The sequence below is a fragment of the Heteronotia binoei genome, chromosome 2 (genome assembly GCF_032191835.1).
Source record: "Heteronotia binoei isolate CCM8104 ecotype False Entrance Well chromosome 2, APGP_CSIRO_Hbin_v1, whole genome shotgun sequence".
Classification (NCBI taxonomy): Eukaryota; Metazoa; Chordata; class Lepidosauria; order Squamata; family Gekkonidae; genus Heteronotia; species Heteronotia binoei.
Window position 1 is genome coordinate 75,465,906 of NC_083224.1, and position 21,347 is coordinate 75,487,252.

A 21,347-nucleotide genomic window follows, 5' to 3' on the forward strand; every position below is an offset into this window, starting at 1 on the left:
TGCATGGCATAGTCCACAGCCTCACTGAACCGCACAAGCCCTCTCGCCACGTCAAGGCAGCAATCCATGAGAGGATTTTCCATACTAAACCTAAAAATGTGATGATTATTATTGCTCATGTATCTGCTATTTATACATTAATGGCTTTTTGAGTAAGATCTGGGTGACCTTAGGCCAGCCACAGTTCTCTCCAAACTCTCTCAGCCCCTGTTGTGGGGCTATTGTGGGGAGGGGAAGGGAAGGGGATAGTAAGTTACTTTGAGACTCCTTAAGGTAGAGAAAATTAGGTTAACTTAGGAGTCATTTCCATGACTCTACATACCAACTCACTGCCCACTTTATTAAGGACTGCTTGCCATTCCATTTTTGTCTGATTAAGTCTGTTTAGAGCGTATGAAAGCTTACATTCTGAATAAAACTTAGTTGGTCTTAAAGGTGTCACTTGTCTACTGCTTTGGTATAAAAACCAACTTGTCTTCTTTAACTCTTCTAAGACAAAATAAAAATAATAATTAAAATAATCAAATATTCAGTATTATCCTTAATGATGATATTATAACATTATTTTCTTCTGGAATCAGCTACCGAGGGAGGTGGTGAGCTCCCCCACACTGGCAGTCTTTAAGCAGCAGCTGGCCAGACACTTGTCAGGGATGCTCTAGGCCAGAGATGGCCATACTGCTGCTCAGGAGCCACATGTGGCTCTTTCACACATATTGTGTGGCTCTTGAAGTCCTGCCACCTGGCTTGGAGAAGGCATTTCTCTCTTTAAATGACTTCTCTAAGCCAAGCCAGCCTGTAGCTTGGAAAATTAATTTAAAGCTAAAGTTGCTTTCTTTCCACCTGTCCATCACTCCTTTCATCTGTTTGCCTTCCTTCCTTTCAGCTCTCAAACATCTGACATTCATGTCTTGTGGCTCTCAAACATCTGATGTTTATTCTATGTGGCTCTTACGTTAAGCAAGTTTGGCCACCCCTGTTCTAGGCTGATCCTGTAATGAGCAGGGTTTTGGACTAGATGGCCTATATGACCCCTTCCATGAGTGTATGATTCTCACCCTTCCAGTCTTGAAGCACTTTGGCAGCAATTCTGAAAATACATACCTAGAAAAATTCCAAAAGCAGCAGACAGCTTTGCATTAGGACAACTAACCAAAATATCAAAACAATGAACATACTCAGAACTCTTCACATGCTGGGCTAATCAGAATTTAAAAACAACAACCCAAAAGGGTGGGAAGGAAAAAGTATTTCAGGAAGGATGGATAAGCACCTAGTTTGCAGTTTGTAAAGTCTTCACATGGAATACAAGATGTGCTGCAGACTGACACTGAAATCCTACTCCCCCCCCCCCCCCTCCAATGGGATCCACAGCTAGGGAAGTCTACATAGGCTCGCAGTTTGAATTCAATTTGGTGGCATTTGCCTTCACTTCACTCCCACTGATATTACCGGGACTTCTGAAGGTGTAGGACCGGGGTGTGGGGCTCTTTCCCTTACTCACCACCACTCGGTCTCCTTGGGCATAACCCAAGCGAAGGCCATGCGGCGCTGCGAGCCGAGCCTCTGTGACCAGCTGTCCAATGAGACCGCCGGAAAGGAGCCAAGCCTTCGAGTGGGCGGGGCCCTAGCACCGTTTGGCACTTTCTCCCAGGTCACGTGAGCAGAAAGCGAGCGATCGCGACAGACCGGGAAGGGCGAGCGTCTTTGGATACCTGGCGCCGGTAAGGGTTAACAGGGCAGCCCATCTGCGGGGCGGGTGGGTGCAAATCGGAGCCTGAGAAGACATGGCTTCGATGCCGAAGCAGCGGGGTTGCCACCTGGGAGCGTGGCACCAACTGTCTGTTAGCTTGGGAAGCCGGAGTATTCCTTCCACTGCCCGAGTCCGAGGGGACCTCTCTGGGCAGGCGGGCTGTTCCTTCGCCTGACTGCTGCTGCTGCCCAGAAGGAAGGAGTCCCCAAGAGAAGGGAAACCGTCTGAACTGGGAATTGGCACCCTGGAGGCAGGAGCCCCTTGGCGCAGAGTGGTAAAGCTGCAGTACTGCAGTCTTAACTCTTTGCTCACAATCTGAGTTCGATCCCAGCGGAAGCTGATTCAGGTAGCCGGCTCAGGTTGACTCAGCCTTCCATCCTTCCGAGGTCGGTAAAATGAGTACCCAGCTTGCTGGGGGGAAAGTGTAAAAGACTGGGGAAGGCAATGGCAAACCACCCCGTAAAAAGTCTGCCGTGAGAACGTTGTGAAAGCAAAGTCACCCCAGAGTCGGAAACGACTGGTGCATGCACCGGGGACTACCTTTACCTTTTTACCCCGGAGGCACGACGCGCGATACCCTGCCATCCTCTTAAGGATACCCTGCCATCCTCTTAAGGATACCCTGCCATCCTCTGTTTTCGCCCCACTAAAAAAAGTTCTCTCCTCCTCCTGGGCTGGCGGCGAGACTGCAGGAGGGTTCCCCGATGAGCGTGCTTGACGGAAGAGTTGCAGGCTGCCAAATCTCTCCCACTTGTTGTAAAAGCTGCAGCCTACTGGCTTGGGGGTCCACCCCACAGAACTCAGTAGCAGCTCCTGTCGAGGAAGCCTGCCCAGCCCATTGGCGTTTCGGAGCGCGGCCACACTGGAGGGGCACTCGCCCTTTTGGCGTCTCACTGACCAGCAGCAGAGCAGGGGGGCTTCTTCAGCCGCACGCTTGCTCTTCCGCCTTGCTTTCCACGCAGGAATCCAGCCGAGCGCGCTCAGATTCTGGGGCCGTTTCGCAATCGCGCCAAGGTGGGAGGCGGGGCACTCGAGCCGCCGCACGGCCTGCACGTGACCCGACACGCGGCGCCCACCCTATCGGCGGGGCCGAGCGGCCTCGACTGACTTAAGCTCCGCCTGGCCTGCTGGAGTGGAGGGCGGGATTCCCGCTTGCCGTGCCCAGCCAGAGGGCCGAGCGGGGGCTGGTGGGCGCGGGCGGGCCGGCTGAAAGCGGGCCGCCCATTTGCGCTGTTCGCGTGCGAGGAAGGCGCCAGCAGGCTCCGGCGGATCGTGACCTTGGCCGAAGCGCACGTCATGCATGCCTTTCAGCATCTGGCAGAGAGAGGAGAATAGGTGGCCTTGTGCCACGCAGATGCCCCGCTCCTGGAACGCGAGAGGAGGCTCCTCGCCGCTGGGAGGTGTGGCCCTCAAAGGGTGACGCATAGCTGCTGCCGAGACTGGAGGGAATACCGCCCCCCAGCCACGTCCCCTCCGTCTTTGTCACCTGTGCGCATTCCCCATCTGCCCCTTTCCTCGGAGGAATCACATCCCATCCATACAGAGAGTGAGCGGCCCTCTTCCTTCTCACCCTCCTTTCTCCTTCCCTAGACCCACCGCTAGCTCTGGTTTCCTTCATCCCTCCCACCCCTCTGGGCTCTTCAACTTTCTCTCAAGCAAGCACACAGCATTTCCCCAGTGTGCAAGCAAGCCATGCTCCCTCCTGGGGTCCCTGAATTCTGCCTCAAGTCTTTATTTGAAGAAAGGCGGACTAGAAATGGGTTTAAGTCAAGCCCGTGCTGGGGGCTGAGACCCCCCCTTCCAACTCTCCAGCCTCTTGTTCTTGCTTGCAAATGCCCTCTAAATAGTCCACTGTATTCTTACAGCCTGCTCTCAGTCTTCCTCCTGCCCTCTTGCCTCTCTTCCCATATTGCTATTATTATCTTCTTCCCATCTGTCCATCACCTTGGACAACCAGCTGCCTGGCTTGGCCTCCTCTGCAGACAGGAACCAAGGATAGTTATTTCAACCTCTTCTCTTAAAGCTGTTCATGGCCAGGAAAAAGAAATTGCACAGCACCTTTTCTCATTCGTTACAACAATCCAATGGAAATTGTATAGAATTGTCACACCCATACTGCCTACCCCCATTCTCTGTTGAGGACACAGGGAGGAACGGTAGGGCTCATTTATCCTTAGCGCCGGGTTTTAAATTGTTAAAATCAATCCAGGGACTGGAATTGAGTAATCTGATGGGGTTTTGGAATATTGCCAGGATTTAACTATGCAATGTAATATTAACATTAGGTAGATGGCCAAAATTATTATCATTCTCTTGGGGAAATCTTCAAAACAAATTAACGCACCCAGGTTTATGTGATGTGCTGCAACAAAGAGGTTGAAGTGCTTCTGGTGCCTGGTGTCAGAACATTTTACAAATCTGGTATAAGGCTGTGGAAAACCTTTATACATATCACTTCATCAGCACACTAAAAGCCTTCGTGTAATTCAATTACTGTCTAAATTAGGGCACATTTCAAATACCTCTTTGACAGACTTGAGGACTGAAGCACAAAAAAGCTGAATGGCAGAGTTTGGGCTCAGGTTCATCAAAACCTGGGATGCTCAAGTGCAAAAGAAAATGAATAGTCATAATTTTATACCTGAACCTGCATTTTTTTGTGTGTGTGAATGTTAAAGCATGTTACCCGAATGATCTTAAGTGATGCTGTTCTCATCTGTAGTGTTTTATGGAACTGGTAGACAACAGCCCTTCTCACGCGGTCAGACAATTTACAATAAATGCTCACTAAAAGAAATCAGAATGGCAGCAGCAAATTCCACCTCCACCCTAATGCATTCATGTATTGCACCAATAGTCAAGCAAGCAGGGATCCTCATTCTGTGGACAGACCCCTATGTGCATACCTTGTTTGAAAGTATTTACTTCTGAGAATACCTACTTAGGATTGCTTCATATGTCAGAGGCAGAGTTTGTCACCACAGCCCCCACTATCTATTAGTTGTACAGGTTTCAACATGTGGAATTCTTCTTTATTCCTATATTTTAGAGGGGTGATTCTCAAACAAGTGACATAAGTGACCTTGAAGTGCAGCTATTTATTTTACTGCATCTATATCATGATTGCTTACTGGAGGCTTAAGACATTTATGTACAAGATGTGTTGTTAATTGCTCATGTAATTCAATGTAAATCTACGTTTGTGATAATGCATCTGGTTCATACACGGCTTTCTTCCACTTTGTCTCCAAGGTTAATAAAATGCACGAGTGCTGCTAGAAAGGTTCAAAGTGCTTTTAATGCAATGTGTGAAAATACTGTGTTACTCCTGGTCATAGCTTGTGGGTAGGGTTGGTGCCAGAGTTCCTGGTGTCCTAGGCCCCGCTCCCACCTTGGGCAGACCCAGAGAGCTGAGAGTGGTGGGGCAGGGCACATTCTCCTCTGAGGCTGCCTTCCCTTGCAAGGGAAGGCGGGCTCAGAGGAGAGCACATGCTGATGCGCCGCTCCAATGCTTTCAGCTTCCAGGGTCTGCACAGACACAGGAAGCTGAGACTGGCAAGGGGAGGGGGTGCCCAGCAGCACTCCTGTAGGCCAAGCGGTACTCTAGGCAGCCACCTACCAGGCCTACTTTCATGTGTTGGTTCTGTTTGTGGGCGGGTTCACGTGTACCTGCTCATGATTTCCTGTTGTTTGATGCATAGCAGTTTCAATTAATTGTTTTTGAGGTGACACTTCTTTTGGAGGTGATTCAAGCCTCTGAGAGCTACATCTGAAAGCACAGTTATTCTGCATGGTTTCTGCAAGAGTTCTCTATAGACATTCATAAGAATCATTAAGTAGGCACCTCATTAACATCCACAGATGATTAAATGATTCAAAAGTATGCAATTTATTTATTTTAGTGCCCACAGGGCTCAGAGAGTATCCCTTCAGTTGCTTGTAGGAAATAGACTAGACCTAGAGCATAGCTGTGAGGCTATCTCCATAGAGGCCTTGGTTTTAGCTGTGTTAATTTGTTTCCTGCAGTATGGTTAATGGTTGCTACTGAAGGTGGGCAGGGCTACACATGAGCTGTTCTCATGATGCTTTACTGAGACCTGATTCTGCATCCCGTTCATATTGGCAGCCAGTCATCACTTATGGGGGGGTTATGCATATTTACACTCTTAACAGATTCGCAGGTGTACATAAAGTATAAATAATGCAAGTACACATGCTTTATGTCCTATGCTATACTTTAAACTGTAAGAGGCTGCAGTTGAACATAGGAAAAATTCATGAAGCAGTCTTTTCTATTTACCTGACTTAAAGTGGGAATCAAAGTTCACAATGTTTTTCTACCTGACAGAAAATAGTTGTCCCACCCATTATATAAATGTGAAAAAAAATCCATTATATAAATCTGAAAAAAGGCTGGAGTCTTAAGAAAAACAAATGGGTAGGGAGTAGAGGTATATAATTGAAAACTACTTTAGTAATGAAAAATATAAACAATTGAGACTTGATTCTATAGACTTATCTGAAAACCACAAGGAATGTGGAATTCTCTGACATCAACATGTTCTTGCCCTTATGTCAGCAGCTGCTGAGAAGAGGGAGGAGAAACAAGAATGACATGGCTCAACACAATCTCAGTCTCTTGATTTCTCCAAGCAGATATTGAAGCAAGAGATTCAGCCCCAATGTTGTGAATAGTGTTACAGTGTGCCTTGCAAAATGTCAGGCATATGCCCAATATTTTCCTATGGGCAGGTCATGAAATAACTTAAATGCTGCTCATTCATGGTCTAGGTGTATTATAAAAAATGTTTCTTTGAAGTGCCAGAGGTGCCAGAACTCTCAAGAGGAAAATGAAGGGGAACCACACGGGTGCCCACCATAAACTTTTAAATATTTTTTGAGAATTTTGTTTCCACAAAGTGGTTCTGGAACTCTGTTCCCTCAGAAAAAAAGCCGTGGATGTACTATATCAGTTTGAAATGAAGCCATATTGTAAAACTGAAGCTTGAAATCCAAGCTGTCAGATGCTAAAATTTTAATGGACCAAGTCTGACCAAAATTTCATTTCTGTACCAGCATCAGCATACTTCTTATAACAGACAGGAGCAATGGATGCTCCAAGTTCCATCATATGTATTTATTTACTTCATTTACAGTCTGCTTCTCCCAGCCAGTGAAGTCTTTTATTTCATTTTGTTCCACATTCCTTCACTAACTCTTATTAGCCCTCTTCCATGTTTGTTTTATATGGGGTTATGTGTTTTGCTTAATTGTGTTTATAAAATTGTATGTTTTGTAAACATATTTATATTACATGTTTTATAATTTACATAGCTATATTTAATGTTTTCATATTTTAAGCTTTAAATGTTTGCCTGTGTTGGTTGAAAGGTGACATACAAATCTTTTAAATAAATAAAACTGGATTACCAAAATTACAGAACAGTACACTTGAAACGAGTTTGTTCCTGGTCCACATATGGCTGACAAGGAATAATTCTAGATGCCTGTTGGTGTTGCAGTCTGCTGGCTGACTTCCTGCTGTAGATGAGATGGTGCTTTTGGCATAAACGCTACCTGCCTTTCCCCAGTATGCCTCCTGCTTTCCAGATTACCTACTGAACTGGGAATATGGGCAGTATTCCCAGTTCAGTAGGTAATATGGAGAGCAGGAATCACAGGCAGAATCAGGGACAAACTACATATTATGTGGGATAATTATTACCTGGGAATATCTTCCACTGGGATGGAATATAGGAACAATTTAGATGGGATGTGCTAGGGGAGAAGGGTTTAATTGCTTCTCCATGACATTTCCTAAAAGAAATAATTTTTGCAAAACTGAAATTAACCTATTTGGTTCTTCATTTTGCCTTCTTTCCCCCCTTTTGGGTCTAACAGAAGCCTGGGGGAGGGGGAAGATTTTATTTACTTATTTTATTCCCCAGTAGGGAACAGAAGCATCTTATGTTCTTCTCCTCTACTCCATTTGATTCTCACAGCAACCCTGAGAGTGTATGACAGGCTAACAGTCACCCATCAAGCTTCCATGACAGAGTAGGGATTTGACCTTTTACCACTATAGCTGTGTAATTTCCCCATTTGAATGCTAAATTTGGATTAACAACCCTCCTGTTCTTGGTTCATCTTCTGTTAGAACAGAGACCCTCTTTAGTTGTTCTTTGTTCCATATGCTGTTTTCTCTTAAATAAGTTTTATTGTGGTTGTTTTCTTGCAGGTGGATCTATAGCTTTCTAGACTTTGTGATTTTCAGCCACTGGTACGCCTATTTATGAAGAAGACGACCAACTAATGGTCTCAGTAAATGATAGCAAACTGGTGTCTGCTTCAGGTCCATTTATTACGTCTGCTTCTGTTCAACTAAACAGTGCAGCGGATGCACTTGAGCCCGATATTCCACCATTAAGCCTGGTGGAGGGTTGCAATGGAGAACAGGTATCAAATCCAGCGATTCTCTCGAGCCTTCCCTACTCACTGGAGATGGATGTCTCACTGTCTAAGGTAAAGAAGGTAGTAGAGAAACCCCAGAGCACCATCTGTGAAGCCCATCTCAAGCTACCTGATTTTTGCACAGAACTCTCTAGGGATTTCATCCCTACGCTGGAGGAGATTGAGGAGTTCCTGAATGAGAAGACAGCATTTCTTAAGGATGAGCCAAACAACAAGCAATCAGTAGAAGGGCAGCTTGAGATAAAATCTGAGATCAATTTGAGCAGCCCTTGGAATCAGTGTACCTCTAGAACTGCTCTAAATGAAGACCTTTCAATCTGTATTCCATCTGGTGTGGCAGCTGCAGATACAAGCAGCCCTGAAACAATGGGAAATGTTCCTGTTGTTCTTCAGATTCAGCCCATTCAAGCAAGTGAAGGTAGTTCCTCAACTCAGGGCCTTACTGGAAGTATCAAAGTGGCCCAACTGGTCGTCAAAATGCAAGACCAGAGTGTGACCATTCTTCCTCAGGTCATCCAGAGCCCTATGATAAGCACAGACCAGAAATATGTACGAATAGCTCCTTTGCCTGTAACACTGAGGCCAGGAGTTATTGGAAACACAAGGAACATGGAAGCCAAGGTCCCCAAAGCTTCCTCTTCTGTCATCCGAGTTCACAAGTGCACACATCCTGGCTGCACCAAGATGTACACCAAAAGTTCTCATCTGAAGGCTCATTTCCGACGCCACACTGGAGAAAAGCCATACACCTGTACATGGCCAGACTGTGGCTGGAGGTAAGTGTGTAAAAATGAAAACAGCCTAGCAGTTTATTTTTAGCAGTTTTGTTTTTGTCATATCTCTTGTTCCTCAAGGAAGGTTTTGAAATGTTCGGTACTCTAATGTAGACAAATCACATAATGTTTGAAATAAAATTTTTAATTTATTGAATCAAATATATACCCCAATTGAGTACAGATGGGTGACCATTTCCAGTGTTTTTAATTTATCACTTTTACTCTTTTGCAAGAGACAGCTCCAGTTTTTAGAATAACATATTTAATCATCAATTGATTACTTGGTTAATGTCATTTAACTGGGAATCAAAGTAATTATTTCATCACTGGTTGGATATGGACTGAATCTCTTTTCTGGAAAGTTTTCTGTGATTTTAATCATAGCATGAGATCACACAGCTGAGTTTTCTTAGCAATAATGGAGAAAGCTTTAACTGATAAAGACCAACATATGGTAGCAAAGGGGATTAATTTCATAAACTTTTCATTTGCATACATACCCCAACGAAACCTTTGTCCCAAATGTGACTGGTCATCCTTGCTAGAGGATGAGACAATCACTCAGTGGGATCAAGCCTTTACTCACCTGAAGTAATGGTTCTGTAACTTTTTGAAGTGGGACCTATATCTAAACTTATTGTCCTTTTTGAGATACATTTCTAAAGTCATTCCATACTGCTTTCATTCTCTCCAATGTAAACCACAAGAATCTCACATCATTTAACTTTGAACAAATTTATTTTTCATATGTGTATAAGTACTTAATGAATTGACTAACAGGCTCTGATGCATGGCTATTTTGCTCATTATGCAGAGGCAATATCAAATTTATTACATTTCTTTCTTTAAAACATTTTAATGCCCTTTCCACCCAGCCAGGGTTCACAAGACAACAAACATTAAACTATTTAAACTATGAAAATACAGTTAAAATATAAAATTCAATTTAAAACACATTAAAAACAGTAGGAGGGGCAAACACTGGGGTATGCAAAATGAAATAGAAAAAGTCTCGACCTGCTGGCAAAAGACACCGATAGAGGAAGACAGACAAATCTGGGGGAAGGAGGTCCAAAGTTTTGGTGTCATGACAGAAAAGGCCCTTTCTTGGGTCATCACCTCTCTAGCCTCAGAGGGTGGGGGCACCAGAAGCAGGGCCTCTGAAGATGACTGGAGTGAGTGGTAGGTTTGGATAGGAGAAGGCAGTCCTTAAGGTATGTTGGTGCCAGGCCATACAAGGCACCTTTCCCCAAAACATTACAGATGAAGGTTGCATATCCATGCTGTTGAGATTTATAGTTAGCAGAGTGCCCAAGACTTTAACACAGTGGAGCCATCTGGTTCAGAGAGTGTGTGAGCAAGAAACAATAGTTACACGGATCCTCTTTATATTTGTAAACTAATATTAGGAGTTTATTATAGGAACTCAATTTCTAGACAGGATAGAGGAGAGACAGGTTGACTGATCCAAGTATGTGGATTGTGATTTGGGAAAGCATCCTGTTCTCATGTTGCCAAGTTGGAGAAACATGGCATTGTGGCAAAAGTGAGGGGGGGCAGAAGGAAACTTTCCCTGAGAGTAGCAATCTACACTTCAAAGGGACAACATTAGAGAGTAGAAACATACAGTAAGTGTCTTGTTCAGTGTCCTGTCTATCTACCCATTTGACTCTTATTCCTCTGTATTCTAAGGCAAGAGACAGTGCAAAGTCCTTGACTTCCAACAGTTCTACTGTCACATCACTTAGAACCCAATGCAGGGCAGTCACAGATAATAGGCTTTGCTGGGTGGGACAGGAGAGCAACCATCAAGGGACAAGCGAGGCTGAAAGAACCATAGGGGAGGTGATGAGAAATTGGTTTAAGAGAGGGTGACCTGTGTGCCACATTGCTTCTCAGCCCCAGTTCCTTATCCCCAATGATGGGGATTGCCAGGCTTGTTTTGAGCAGGGACACACAGGAACACAGTTCCGCCTGGCTTGGCGTCAGGGGTGTGTGGCCTAATATGCAAATGAGTTCCTGATGTGCTTTTTCTGCAAAAAAAGCCCTATGTGAAACAATGGTGATGTCAGAGGGTGTGGACTAATATGCAAATACGTCCCTGCTGCGCTTTTTCTGGGGAAAAAGCTATAGGGACTGGCTACAGGGTGGGCAGTATTCCCTCTAAACTGAGTTAGTGTGAGCTAGCTCACAGTTTTTTAGGCTCCAGCTCACACATTTTTGTCTTCACTCAGGAAAAACGGCCCCAGAGCAAACTAATTTATGCAATAGCTCATAACCTCAATGCCAGTAGCTCACAAAGTAGAATTTTTACTCACAAGCCTCCATAGCTTAGAGGGAGTATTGGGGGCAGGAGGTGGAATTTGGCTTGGAGGAAACTTTTTCTAAGTGCTGTTCTCCTTCCAGAGTCAGTCTGTTGTGGGGAAAGGGAAACACAAGGAAATAAAAATAATCCTTTTTGCTTCTGCAAATCATTTAAAGTTCCCAGTTCATGTTACAATATCAACATCCACAAAACAGGACGTCCTATGAAGTACTCATTCATCAAAAGAAATTAATGTGCTGTAGACATGGAACAAATAGAAGTTGTTCTTCACACAGCACAAAACTAACTAGAGGGTTTCATTGCCACAAGATGCAGTGATTTATCTATTTATTTACCTTAAATTTCTATCCCACCCTCTCTGCAAGCAGACTCAGGGCGGCTAACAGTCAGTTCAGACATTTACACTTTCAGTTTAAAAACCAATAAAATACAATTACAATTAAAACATTCTATGGTGCTGTCTTCAATATAGGCAGATTCTTTTTTCCTAATGGTGGTCATATAATAATCAGTGATGGCTCAGACAGTTTCCCTAAGAGATTAGACAAATGCATGGAGGATCAATCTGTCAGTGGCATGATGCCCTGCTTGTAGGCTTCCCAGAGCCATATGGGTGGCCTAGATGAACCATTGTGCTGATCCAGCAGGTTTCTTCTTGTGACAACAGAGAGGAAACAAATGGCTCTTCTTTTTCTTATCTGTGAGTGGAAGGAGAGTGCTACAAGGATTTCAAAAGCTGGAAAGTTTAGTGAATTGTGCTGAACAAATGCAGCAATAAACTGCCCAGTTCTCTCCTGGACCATATGCTGCTTTGCAAACCCTTCCCTTTTAGCCTGCATGCGTACAACAGCAGGACATCAAAAGTCATGCTCTAGTGTCCTTGGCTGATCTTCCTTCCAGCATCTTTTACGATTGTGATTTGAGACACTGGAATGTATTTCAGCAGAAAGTTAGTACTTTTTCTTGGAAGATCTGATAACTATATTAGGAATCTGTTTGATCTCTGCAGTGTTCTTTTAAGAGCATATTCTTCTGCTATATCAGATTGCAGCTAGAAATCCCATAGGTGGCATGGTGTCATAAGCAGTGAACACAACAAGCTATTGACACTGCATCTTCTTGTACATAGTCAACAAGCTCTTCTAATAGCTCTATCATATGCCTCAGTTACCAAGATTCCATTGTTCAATTTGAAAGCTTATGGCCAAACTGTTACATTGGAAAATCTTGATCATTTTGTCAAACTTTGACAAGATGTGCATGCATACAAAAGCTCACAGCCTGAATAAAACTTTGTTGGTCTTAAAGGTGCTATTGGACTCTAACTTTGTCACATTGCTTCAGACCAACATGGCTACCCCCCCCACATCTAGCTAAGGGCCAGTCATTTCATTCTCACTTCATGAGGAGCAGATCAAAGGTGGTATGATAGAACTGAGGGTGCCCTGTCCCCAAACCTCCAAAATCCCAGTTGACTCTATGCTTGAATACATGTGAAACCTGGATTGCACAAATATCATTCTAAAAACTGCCACATGTTCTAAATGGTCACAATGCTTATCTTGTACACATTTGAGCTTTGTAAGATGGTCCCTTTTGTATTTCATAGCCTTTTGACAACATTGCTTCTAAGTTTCTTCCCTAGGTCCAAGTATATATGTCAACTGATAGATCCAAGCGGGCAGCCGTGTTGGTCTGAAGCAGTTGGACAAAGCAGGTGTCAAGTTGCACCTTTAAGACCAACCAATTTTTATTTAGAACGTAAGCTTTCGTGTGCTCTTAAGCACACTTCATCAGATGAGGAATCCAGCACAGTGAGCAAGTCATACATAGCTGGTAGGCAGTGGCCCAGAATGCAACATGGTACAGATTTAAGAACCAATGACAGTGAAGTAAAATTATCTGGTAGACTGTGGTTTAGAATGTAAAATGGTACAATGACAGAATAGTAAAATTAACAAATTGAGCAAACCTTTGATCTGAGTAGCATGAGCATGCAAAAGCAAAAAAACAGCAGTATGCAGTAAAATTAACAAATTGAGCAAACCTTTGATCTGAGTAGCATGAGCATGCAAAAGCAACAAAACAGTAGTATGTCAAAATGTGAGATTGTCTGTCAATGACAATGGGAGATGATTTCAATATACATAATGGGATAAGCAACCAAAGTCCCTGCTTGAGTGTGTCAATACAGCTAAAAGAGAAATACATTGGATAGTGATCTTCTTGTCTACCTAATTTACTTTTTAACATGTAAACATAATTCTAGTTTGCCATAGGAAAAAGGAATACAATAAAATATAGAGAAAATAGGTAACGCATATGTAATGAGATATACAGCCAATATCCCTATTTTGAGTATGTCAATACACATAATTATACTGATACACAATTCTAAAAGAGAAACACATTGGAATACTGTGGATGTATAGCTATACTCTCAGTGAGATACTTCATGTTTAAGCATGAGCACACACTGAGAAACTGCAGCTAGCTGTGTCTCTCAGTAGTCACACACCACATGTACATGCAGTACATTCACTATACTCCTGCCTGGTAACAGGGAGATGCTCTCCTGGCTGCCCCATCAACCAAAGAAGCTTGTTTGTCATGTATACAAGAGAGGGACTTTTCAGTGGTAGTCCCATGATTATGAAACAGCCTCCCCAAGGAGGTGTGTTTGGCCCCCTTCCTTTAGGAACCAGTTGAAAACTATTTTTAGGCCCACATTTGATTAGTGTACTGGCAATCCTAAATGGTGAATTTAAATTTTGGTATTTATGTATTCTATTTCTGTATTTTATCTACATTGTAACATGCCTTGAGTTCCATGAAGTAGAAAGGCACCTAATAAAAGCTTTAAATAGATAAAATAAATATTAAATAATAATACATAATGTGGTAGTATAAAAGAACAAGACTTCCGTAGCACCTTAAAGACTAACAAAATTTGTGGTAGGGTATAAGATTTCATGAGTCACTGTTCAGTTCTTCTTGAAGTGAGAAGTGACTCACAAAAGTCTATACCCTGCCACAATTTTTGTGAGTCTTTAAGGTGCTTCTAGACTCTTGTTCTTTTTCTACTGCTACAGACAAACATGGCTACCCATCATGATCTATACAATGTGGTCTTAATCATGAGCTTTCATGGTCTGAAACTGTAAATGTGCCTATCAACTTATAGTTCATTATAAGATTGTCGAAGAAGGAAATATATTGTCCCACTTGAAGATTTCAGTTGAGCTCAATTGGCCTCAGAAAGGAAAATATCTGATTGAAGGTTATTTCTGCTGTGACTGCTTTGGCAGTGAAATCATGTTCAGTCTATTCCTGATTAGTTATGTTAATGTTGGGCAAGCTCTGCATCTGTCTTCTCCTTCTCTAAAAACAGAGTATTGCACAACACATTATTTTTACTTTGGTAATATCTGTTAATCTTTGAATTATTTTGATGCATGGGTTGACACATCTCTATGTATGGATGCTTTGGTTCATAAATGACGCTTGACATTTGTATATGTGCCCATAAGAATTTGAAACTTCTTCACATGTTCCACTACCTGCAGAATTTACACATGGCGTGAACTGGCCCTTGGGACTGTATTTCCCAACTCCCACAATGCAGAGACACATGTTTACAGTTGTTTTTCTGCAGTATGTGTTCTGAAAGTGTGTAAGAGAGGAAATGTAATTCTGGAAATAGAAAAACCCTGCTCTCTTAAAAATCAGTCTAGAGCACCATGGGTCAGATCATTTGTCCTGCATCCCAGAATTCTTTTCTGTATAGTGTGATTTGGCATAAAGCATAAAAACAGGCTCCTTAGTAAACATATATATATATATATATATCTGCAGGTTTTCCCGTTCAGATGAACTTTCTCGCCACAAACGTTCTCATTCTGGACTCAAGCCTTATCAGTGCCAAGTTTGTGAGAAGAAATTTGCCCGCAGTGACCACTTATCCAAACACATGAAGATCCACAAAGTGTCATTCAGTTTGGGAAGCCAGACAAATCAAAGTTGTGGTAAAAGTTAGTCTTCCTTCATTGCCTTGGTAGGAGAAAAATTCCAGGCAAGATAAATGGAAGTATAAAAGACCATATTTCTTTGGAAGAGGAGGAAATAAGACACTGATTGTGTCAGAATCTGTGGAAAGTCCAAAGCCTACCTCTAACCTGAACATGCCTTACAATCAGAGTCACCTCCAATTGGAGTCTACTGTTCTTGTGAACTTTTGTAAAATCTGTAATTATGTTTGAGGGATCTATTTGACAATTCAGGATGCTAGAGCAGGTGCAGGGGTAAAAGAGTCTTTGCTTTCAATTTTGGAATGCTGATTTTAGAGGCATTTCTAATGCTCCTGCCATGGTGGACACTAGGGATACTTACATGAATCAGAACTGCATTTTACAGTGTTTCTTTCTCAATAAGCATACATTTTATCATCAAGTCTAGAACTGACAACTAGAAGGGGAAGACCACCAGGCAAATGTTTGCTAAAAACTGACAAATGGAGGAGTCAAAATCAGAAACTCTCTTGTTGCCAGAAATGGGTTTCATAGCATTCAGTGCCATTTGCTTTAGTCAACAGTATTAGAGAAATAATTGAATTTTGGATAACTGAATTTCATTTTGGTTTCCATAGCCAAGATTTAAATGCTTATTCTGTGGCTCATGATGCAAAGGCCGTCAGTGCCTCAGAATGATACCCCCAAGGACCCTTACGTTTCTGTTTTTGGAAGTACTCTTGCATGATGCAAAACTTAAACTCTTTATAAGACCCTGCAACGAGATAGAAGAGTCATCAGCCTGCTTCACTGTATAAGGGCTGGCACAGTACAGCCCTTGGGATTCTGCATACTGCCTAAAGTGATCACAGCTCTGAGCCAATTTCTGCTTTTCTTTTCTACACTATAAATAATGAACAGATGCAAATATTATTGATTGTAAAAGTAAGAAACAGGTCTTTAAAAAATAATTCCTTTTAGGAAGCACTTTGGGAAACCTCTGTGTTCTTTGTGGTCTCTGCGTAGCCCAACATGTAGCTTCTGCCAGTGCAGAGGCAGCCCTTTCTAGAGGCCTGGCCCAGGAACTATTGCTCCAATCCGCCTCCCCTGCCAAGAGGCAGTTCTGCTTCTCTTCATGGGCTCCGAGCAGAGGGGCAATGTCCTCTTTTGCTGTTTTTAGACTGTCATGTTAGCTCAAAACATCCTCTCCTCATGGATCATTATCGTCATGCTTCAGCCTTTCTCTCTTCTTAGTTCTTTTTAAAACCAGTTTTTAACTTTTTGTTTACAGCCGGAAGGCTTGGTCATTGTTTTCTCATTTTTTTTCTTATTACTCCTTTTTCCAAAGGAAAGCTCATTTGAATCACTGTTATCCCACCAGCATCTTCTCTGGCTTTCATGGAAGAATGTGTTGCTTATTTTCTTTACCACATTATGTGTAACAGGTTTCTCTCCCCAGCCCTTTATAATAAATCTGTGACTGACATTAGGCAGAGGTGATGACTGACAAAAGCCTAACCTGTGAGTTTCATGACTAAGCAAGGATCTGAACCCAACTCACTACAATCCAAGTTCCATTCTGTCCATTCGATCACACTGGCTTGCTATACATTCACCTCAGGACATGTTTCTTTTGCTAGGCATTCAGTATAAATGAGTGTGTACTGCTGCTATAAAAGAAAGAAATCTTCCCCTGGTCAAAGGGGAAGGTATCAGGTTTGGGTTTTTTTGTTTTTTTAAGTTATGTTTTTTGTTAAGTTATGAGGCAAAGAGCATTGAGAAGCAAGTACACATCTTTTTGTGTAATTTCATACATGTCACCAGCTGGCCCCAGTGTTCAGATTCTGTTCTTACTAGAAGAGAACGATAGTTTACTTAGCAAATACCTAATCCTATGTATGTTTACTTGAAAGTCATAATTCTGAGGCCTGCATGTGAGTGAGAGTCCTGTTTTTGCTTGCCATGGGTGTTCGAGCCTCCTTCCCCTACGGGCACCATTCTTCAGGATGTGCCAGCATGAATGACTCACACCACCTCCCCCTCTTAAGCACGCCAAGGTCCTGCCCAACAGAATTCTATTTTTTTCCCTCCAACAATCCCCAATTGCACAATTTTTTATCCAGGATGCTGACTGACATTATAAAGAACTGCCACCACCACTACTCTCTTCTAAAAGCATTTCTGTCTGGATAGGCAACAAAAATTAACTATGAAAAAACAACACCTTTGGAAAATTAAACTATGGCAATTTAGCTATTTAAAGCACAAAAATAACTAATGCTCACAGGTGCAGCATTCCAGGATTCATGCCTAGCCAGGCATAGAGATATTTACATATGGATGAAAAACAAACTGAATCAATCATCAAAGCATTCAGAGCTACAAGCTAGCCTCAGGATTCTCTATAAAGGAAAATGGGTCTTCATTCTTTTTCCAATTCATGTGACTTTTACCCCACACCCCTTTATTTTTAACCTCTTGTGAATTAAATGTGTGGTGGGGGGGAACTGTAGCTCAGTGGCAGAGCATTTGCTTTACATACAGAAGGCCCTAGGTTCATCCCTGGAATCTCCAGTTAGAAGAATCAGGTAGTAGGTAATAGGAAAGATTTCTGCCCAAGATCATGGAGGGCCTTTGGCAGTCAGTGTGGATCAATAACACTGAATATGGTGCAAAAAAAGCTACAATGGTGTGAAATCAGTGCAACTTGTTACTGGCGGGGGGCGGGGGGGACTGCAAATTGTTAAAAAAAAAGTAGTATGACACTCTGATCAGCCTGGTGTCATATTAAGCTTCTGAATTTCAAGTTTAGAATGATAATAGTGGCTTATAACAAAGAAGAATGCCAATAAATCACCAATTAAAGAGACTGTGTGTTAAATTGCCTATCTACCAATTAAAGAGGCCTTTAAAAACGAACAAGAAGGGTGGGAAAACAGACACTGGTTTAAAATAATACAACTGACAGTACTAATTAGTAAATCAATCACTTTCAAGTTCTAAACCATTTCCACTGCATGCAGTTCTGGTCACTGTATTTTTAAAAGGGACATTGCAGAGCTGGAAAAAAATGACAGAAAACGGCAACCATAATGATTAAGGGATTGTGGCACGTTTGCTGTGAGGAAAGGCTGAAGAGTCTGGGACTTTTCAGTTTAGAAATCAGATGACAGCCCTATTTTCAAAAAAGGAGTTGGAAGAACTGAGCCAGAGGTGAAGCTTTTGACCTACTAAGTTAAAAAACAATACATCTCCAAATCCTGATTGCATACACCCAAGCGTTCTTAAAGCACTCAGATGTGAGATAGTTGATCAGCTACCCTGTATATGTAACCTATTACTAAATTCAGCCACTATACCGAAAGACTGAAGAGAAGCAAATATTACACCAATTTTTAGAAAGGGATCCAGGAAATTATAGGCTAGTGAACCTAATGTCTGTGCCAGGCAAATTAATAGAAACTATAATCAAAGATAGAATTGTTGAACATGTGGAGGGACAAAGCCTACTAACGGAAAATCAGCACGGCTTCAGCAAAGGGAAGTCCTGCCTCACCAACCTTTTGGAATTCTTTTAGAAAGTGAATAAGCATGTAAACGGTGACTGACCTGGTAAACATATACCTATACTTTCAAAAGGCTTTTGACAAGGTACCTCACTAAAGACTCCTGAGTAATTTAGCAGTCATGGGATAAGAGGACAGGTTTTCTTATGGATTAAAAACTGACAGGAAGCAAAGAATAGGAATCAATGGACAGTTCTCTTAAAAGTAAGCAGTGGGATTCTACAAGGAATGACATTGGGGCCAATACTAGTTAATTTATTCATCAGGAACTAGGGATAGTGGTCAAGTTTGTAGATGACTGATACCAAATTATTTAGAATGATAAAAATAAAGGCTGACTGTGAAGAGCTCCAAGACCTCCACGAACTGGGTGAGTGGGCAACCATGTGGCAAATGAAGTTCAATGTTGATATCTCAAAATGGACATTGCAGAGCTGGAGAAATTACAGAGGAGGGCAACCAAGATGATTAGGGGGTTGAAGCATCTTCCCTATAAGGAAAGGCTGAAGAGTCTGTGACTTTTCAATTTAGAAAAAGATGACTAAGGGGATATGATAGAAGTTTATAAAATTATGCATGGGATGGAGATAGTTGATAAAGATAACTTTGTCTTACTCTCTGAAAATGAAGAGCATCCAATGAAACTGACAGGCAATAAGTTCAAGACAGACAAAAGGAAATACTACTTTACAGAGAGTAATTAAAATGTGGAATGCACTGCCAGAGGATGTAGTGATGGCCACAGGAATAAACAACTTTAACACTGAATTAGATTAATGGAGGTTAAGTCTATCAGTGGTTGTTAGCCATGGTGGCTAAGGAGAACCTTCATTTTCAGAGGCACTAATCCTCTGAATCCCAGAGCCAGGCAGCAACATCAGGGGAAGTCTCAGCCTCTATGCCCTGTTGGCTGTCCAGAGGAACTGGTTGACCACTGTATGAGACAAGATGCTGGAATATATGGGCTACTGGTCTGATGGTTCTTATGTTATGATAGATGGTTCTTATGTTATGATAGATGTTCATAAAATTGTTCATGAGGTACAGAGAGTGAGCAGAGAGAACGTCTGCCTCCCCTAAAATACTTGAACTCAAGATTCAGGTACATCCAATGAAGTTGGTGTCTAGTAGATTCAGAACAGACAAAAGTAAGTGATTCTTTACCAAACAAGTGATTAGAATGTGGAATTTGCTGCAGGGTGGGAAAAAAGTGACATTGTTTGAAATGACCATAACACTTCAGAGATGGCTCATTAACAGAAGGAAATTTGCTGTATGAAACCCCCATCTCTGTGTATCACTTTACTAAAAATTGGGCCAACAACAAATAACATCTGGTTTAAAATAGTAACGTGAAAAACGCCACTGACTTGATCAAAGCCACCTAGTGAGCTTCCATGACAGACTGCAGATTTTAACCTGGGTCTCTCCTAGATCCAAGTATAAGCACTACAAAACACTCTATCTTCAGTAATAGAAGTGGGGAAGTTTAATCACCTTGAATTCTGCAATCAGAAAATTCAAATTCTTTAACTGGAACATATTATCTAAATAAAGCTGCAATTCCATAAATTTAGGTGCTGTTAAACCCATTGATGTACTTATATGTTGAGGTGGAGGATGTTGAAAAATTGATAAGCAGGGTAAGTGCTTTAGCCCACTAATGTTGAAATAAAAAACGCAGCTCAGTCCTTGGGTCAGGAGGCACGCCCTGTTAAACTAACGTACTTCATAGCATAAGAAAGATAAGATCTCAATGTCCACCTGAGTTCTGCAATTACATAAAATCCAGACACTTTATGAAGCAACTAGTTTGCAGCCGGTACACTGGTGTTTCTAGTGGCAAACACTAAAGCATGAAGCTGTCAACACAATTAGAAATGCACAAACAGGCATATACCAGAGGCCCATACATGTCTCTTGTATATCTGCGAACACCGTACACGTTTGCTTCAAGTTTATGATGTTTACTGCTGCAAAAGCAAATCCGCGTGCACCAAAGTGCAAGCGTGAATCAGTTCCATTAATCTGGACTGCATCCAACAGCTAAACGTAAGATACAATTTGCAACAGAAAACAAAGATGAAAAGTAACCTTTTTCCAGGCAGCATTTTTTTAACACCTCATCTTGTCCTGCTCGTGTAAGCATTGCATCGGGTCTCCAAAGAACCCAAAACAGGCTTATGTTTTTGCCACAGTATTTTATTTTGTTTTAAAAAGTTTCAGTTTTCTGAAATTTCACTGTTCCATCACAGTCTTCCAGATTATATAATAATTTTAGGGACTCCTATATTTATTAACTGTTCTTCTGCACCAAACTATGATTTCGCAAAAGGGCAGCTGTTACTGGGGTGGAAGTTAGTTCTGGAGATACATCTTACTTTTAAAATAACTCTCGGAAACACTCCTGTGGGATCAAGCCTTTGCTCCTTAGTTTTCATCGTCTAA

General features: G+C 42.1%; 1 protein-coding gene across 1 annotated transcript; it reads left to right on the top strand.

The window, feature by feature from the left end:
• The first annotated feature begins 7,973 nt into the window (after nucleotides 1-7,973).
• Nucleotides 7,974-16,065, top strand: LOC132566362 (Krueppel-like factor 15). Its single transcript, XM_060231307.1, has 2 exons — nucleotides 7,974-9,000; nucleotides 15,182-16,065. The coding sequence occupies exons 1-2, from the start codon at nucleotides 8,066-8,068 to the stop codon at nucleotides 15,360-15,362; spliced, it is 1,116 nt and encodes a 371-aa protein (XP_060087290.1). The 5' UTR covers nucleotides 7,974-8,065; the 3' UTR covers nucleotides 15,363-16,065.
• Nucleotides 16,066-21,347: the final 5,282 nt, after the last annotated feature.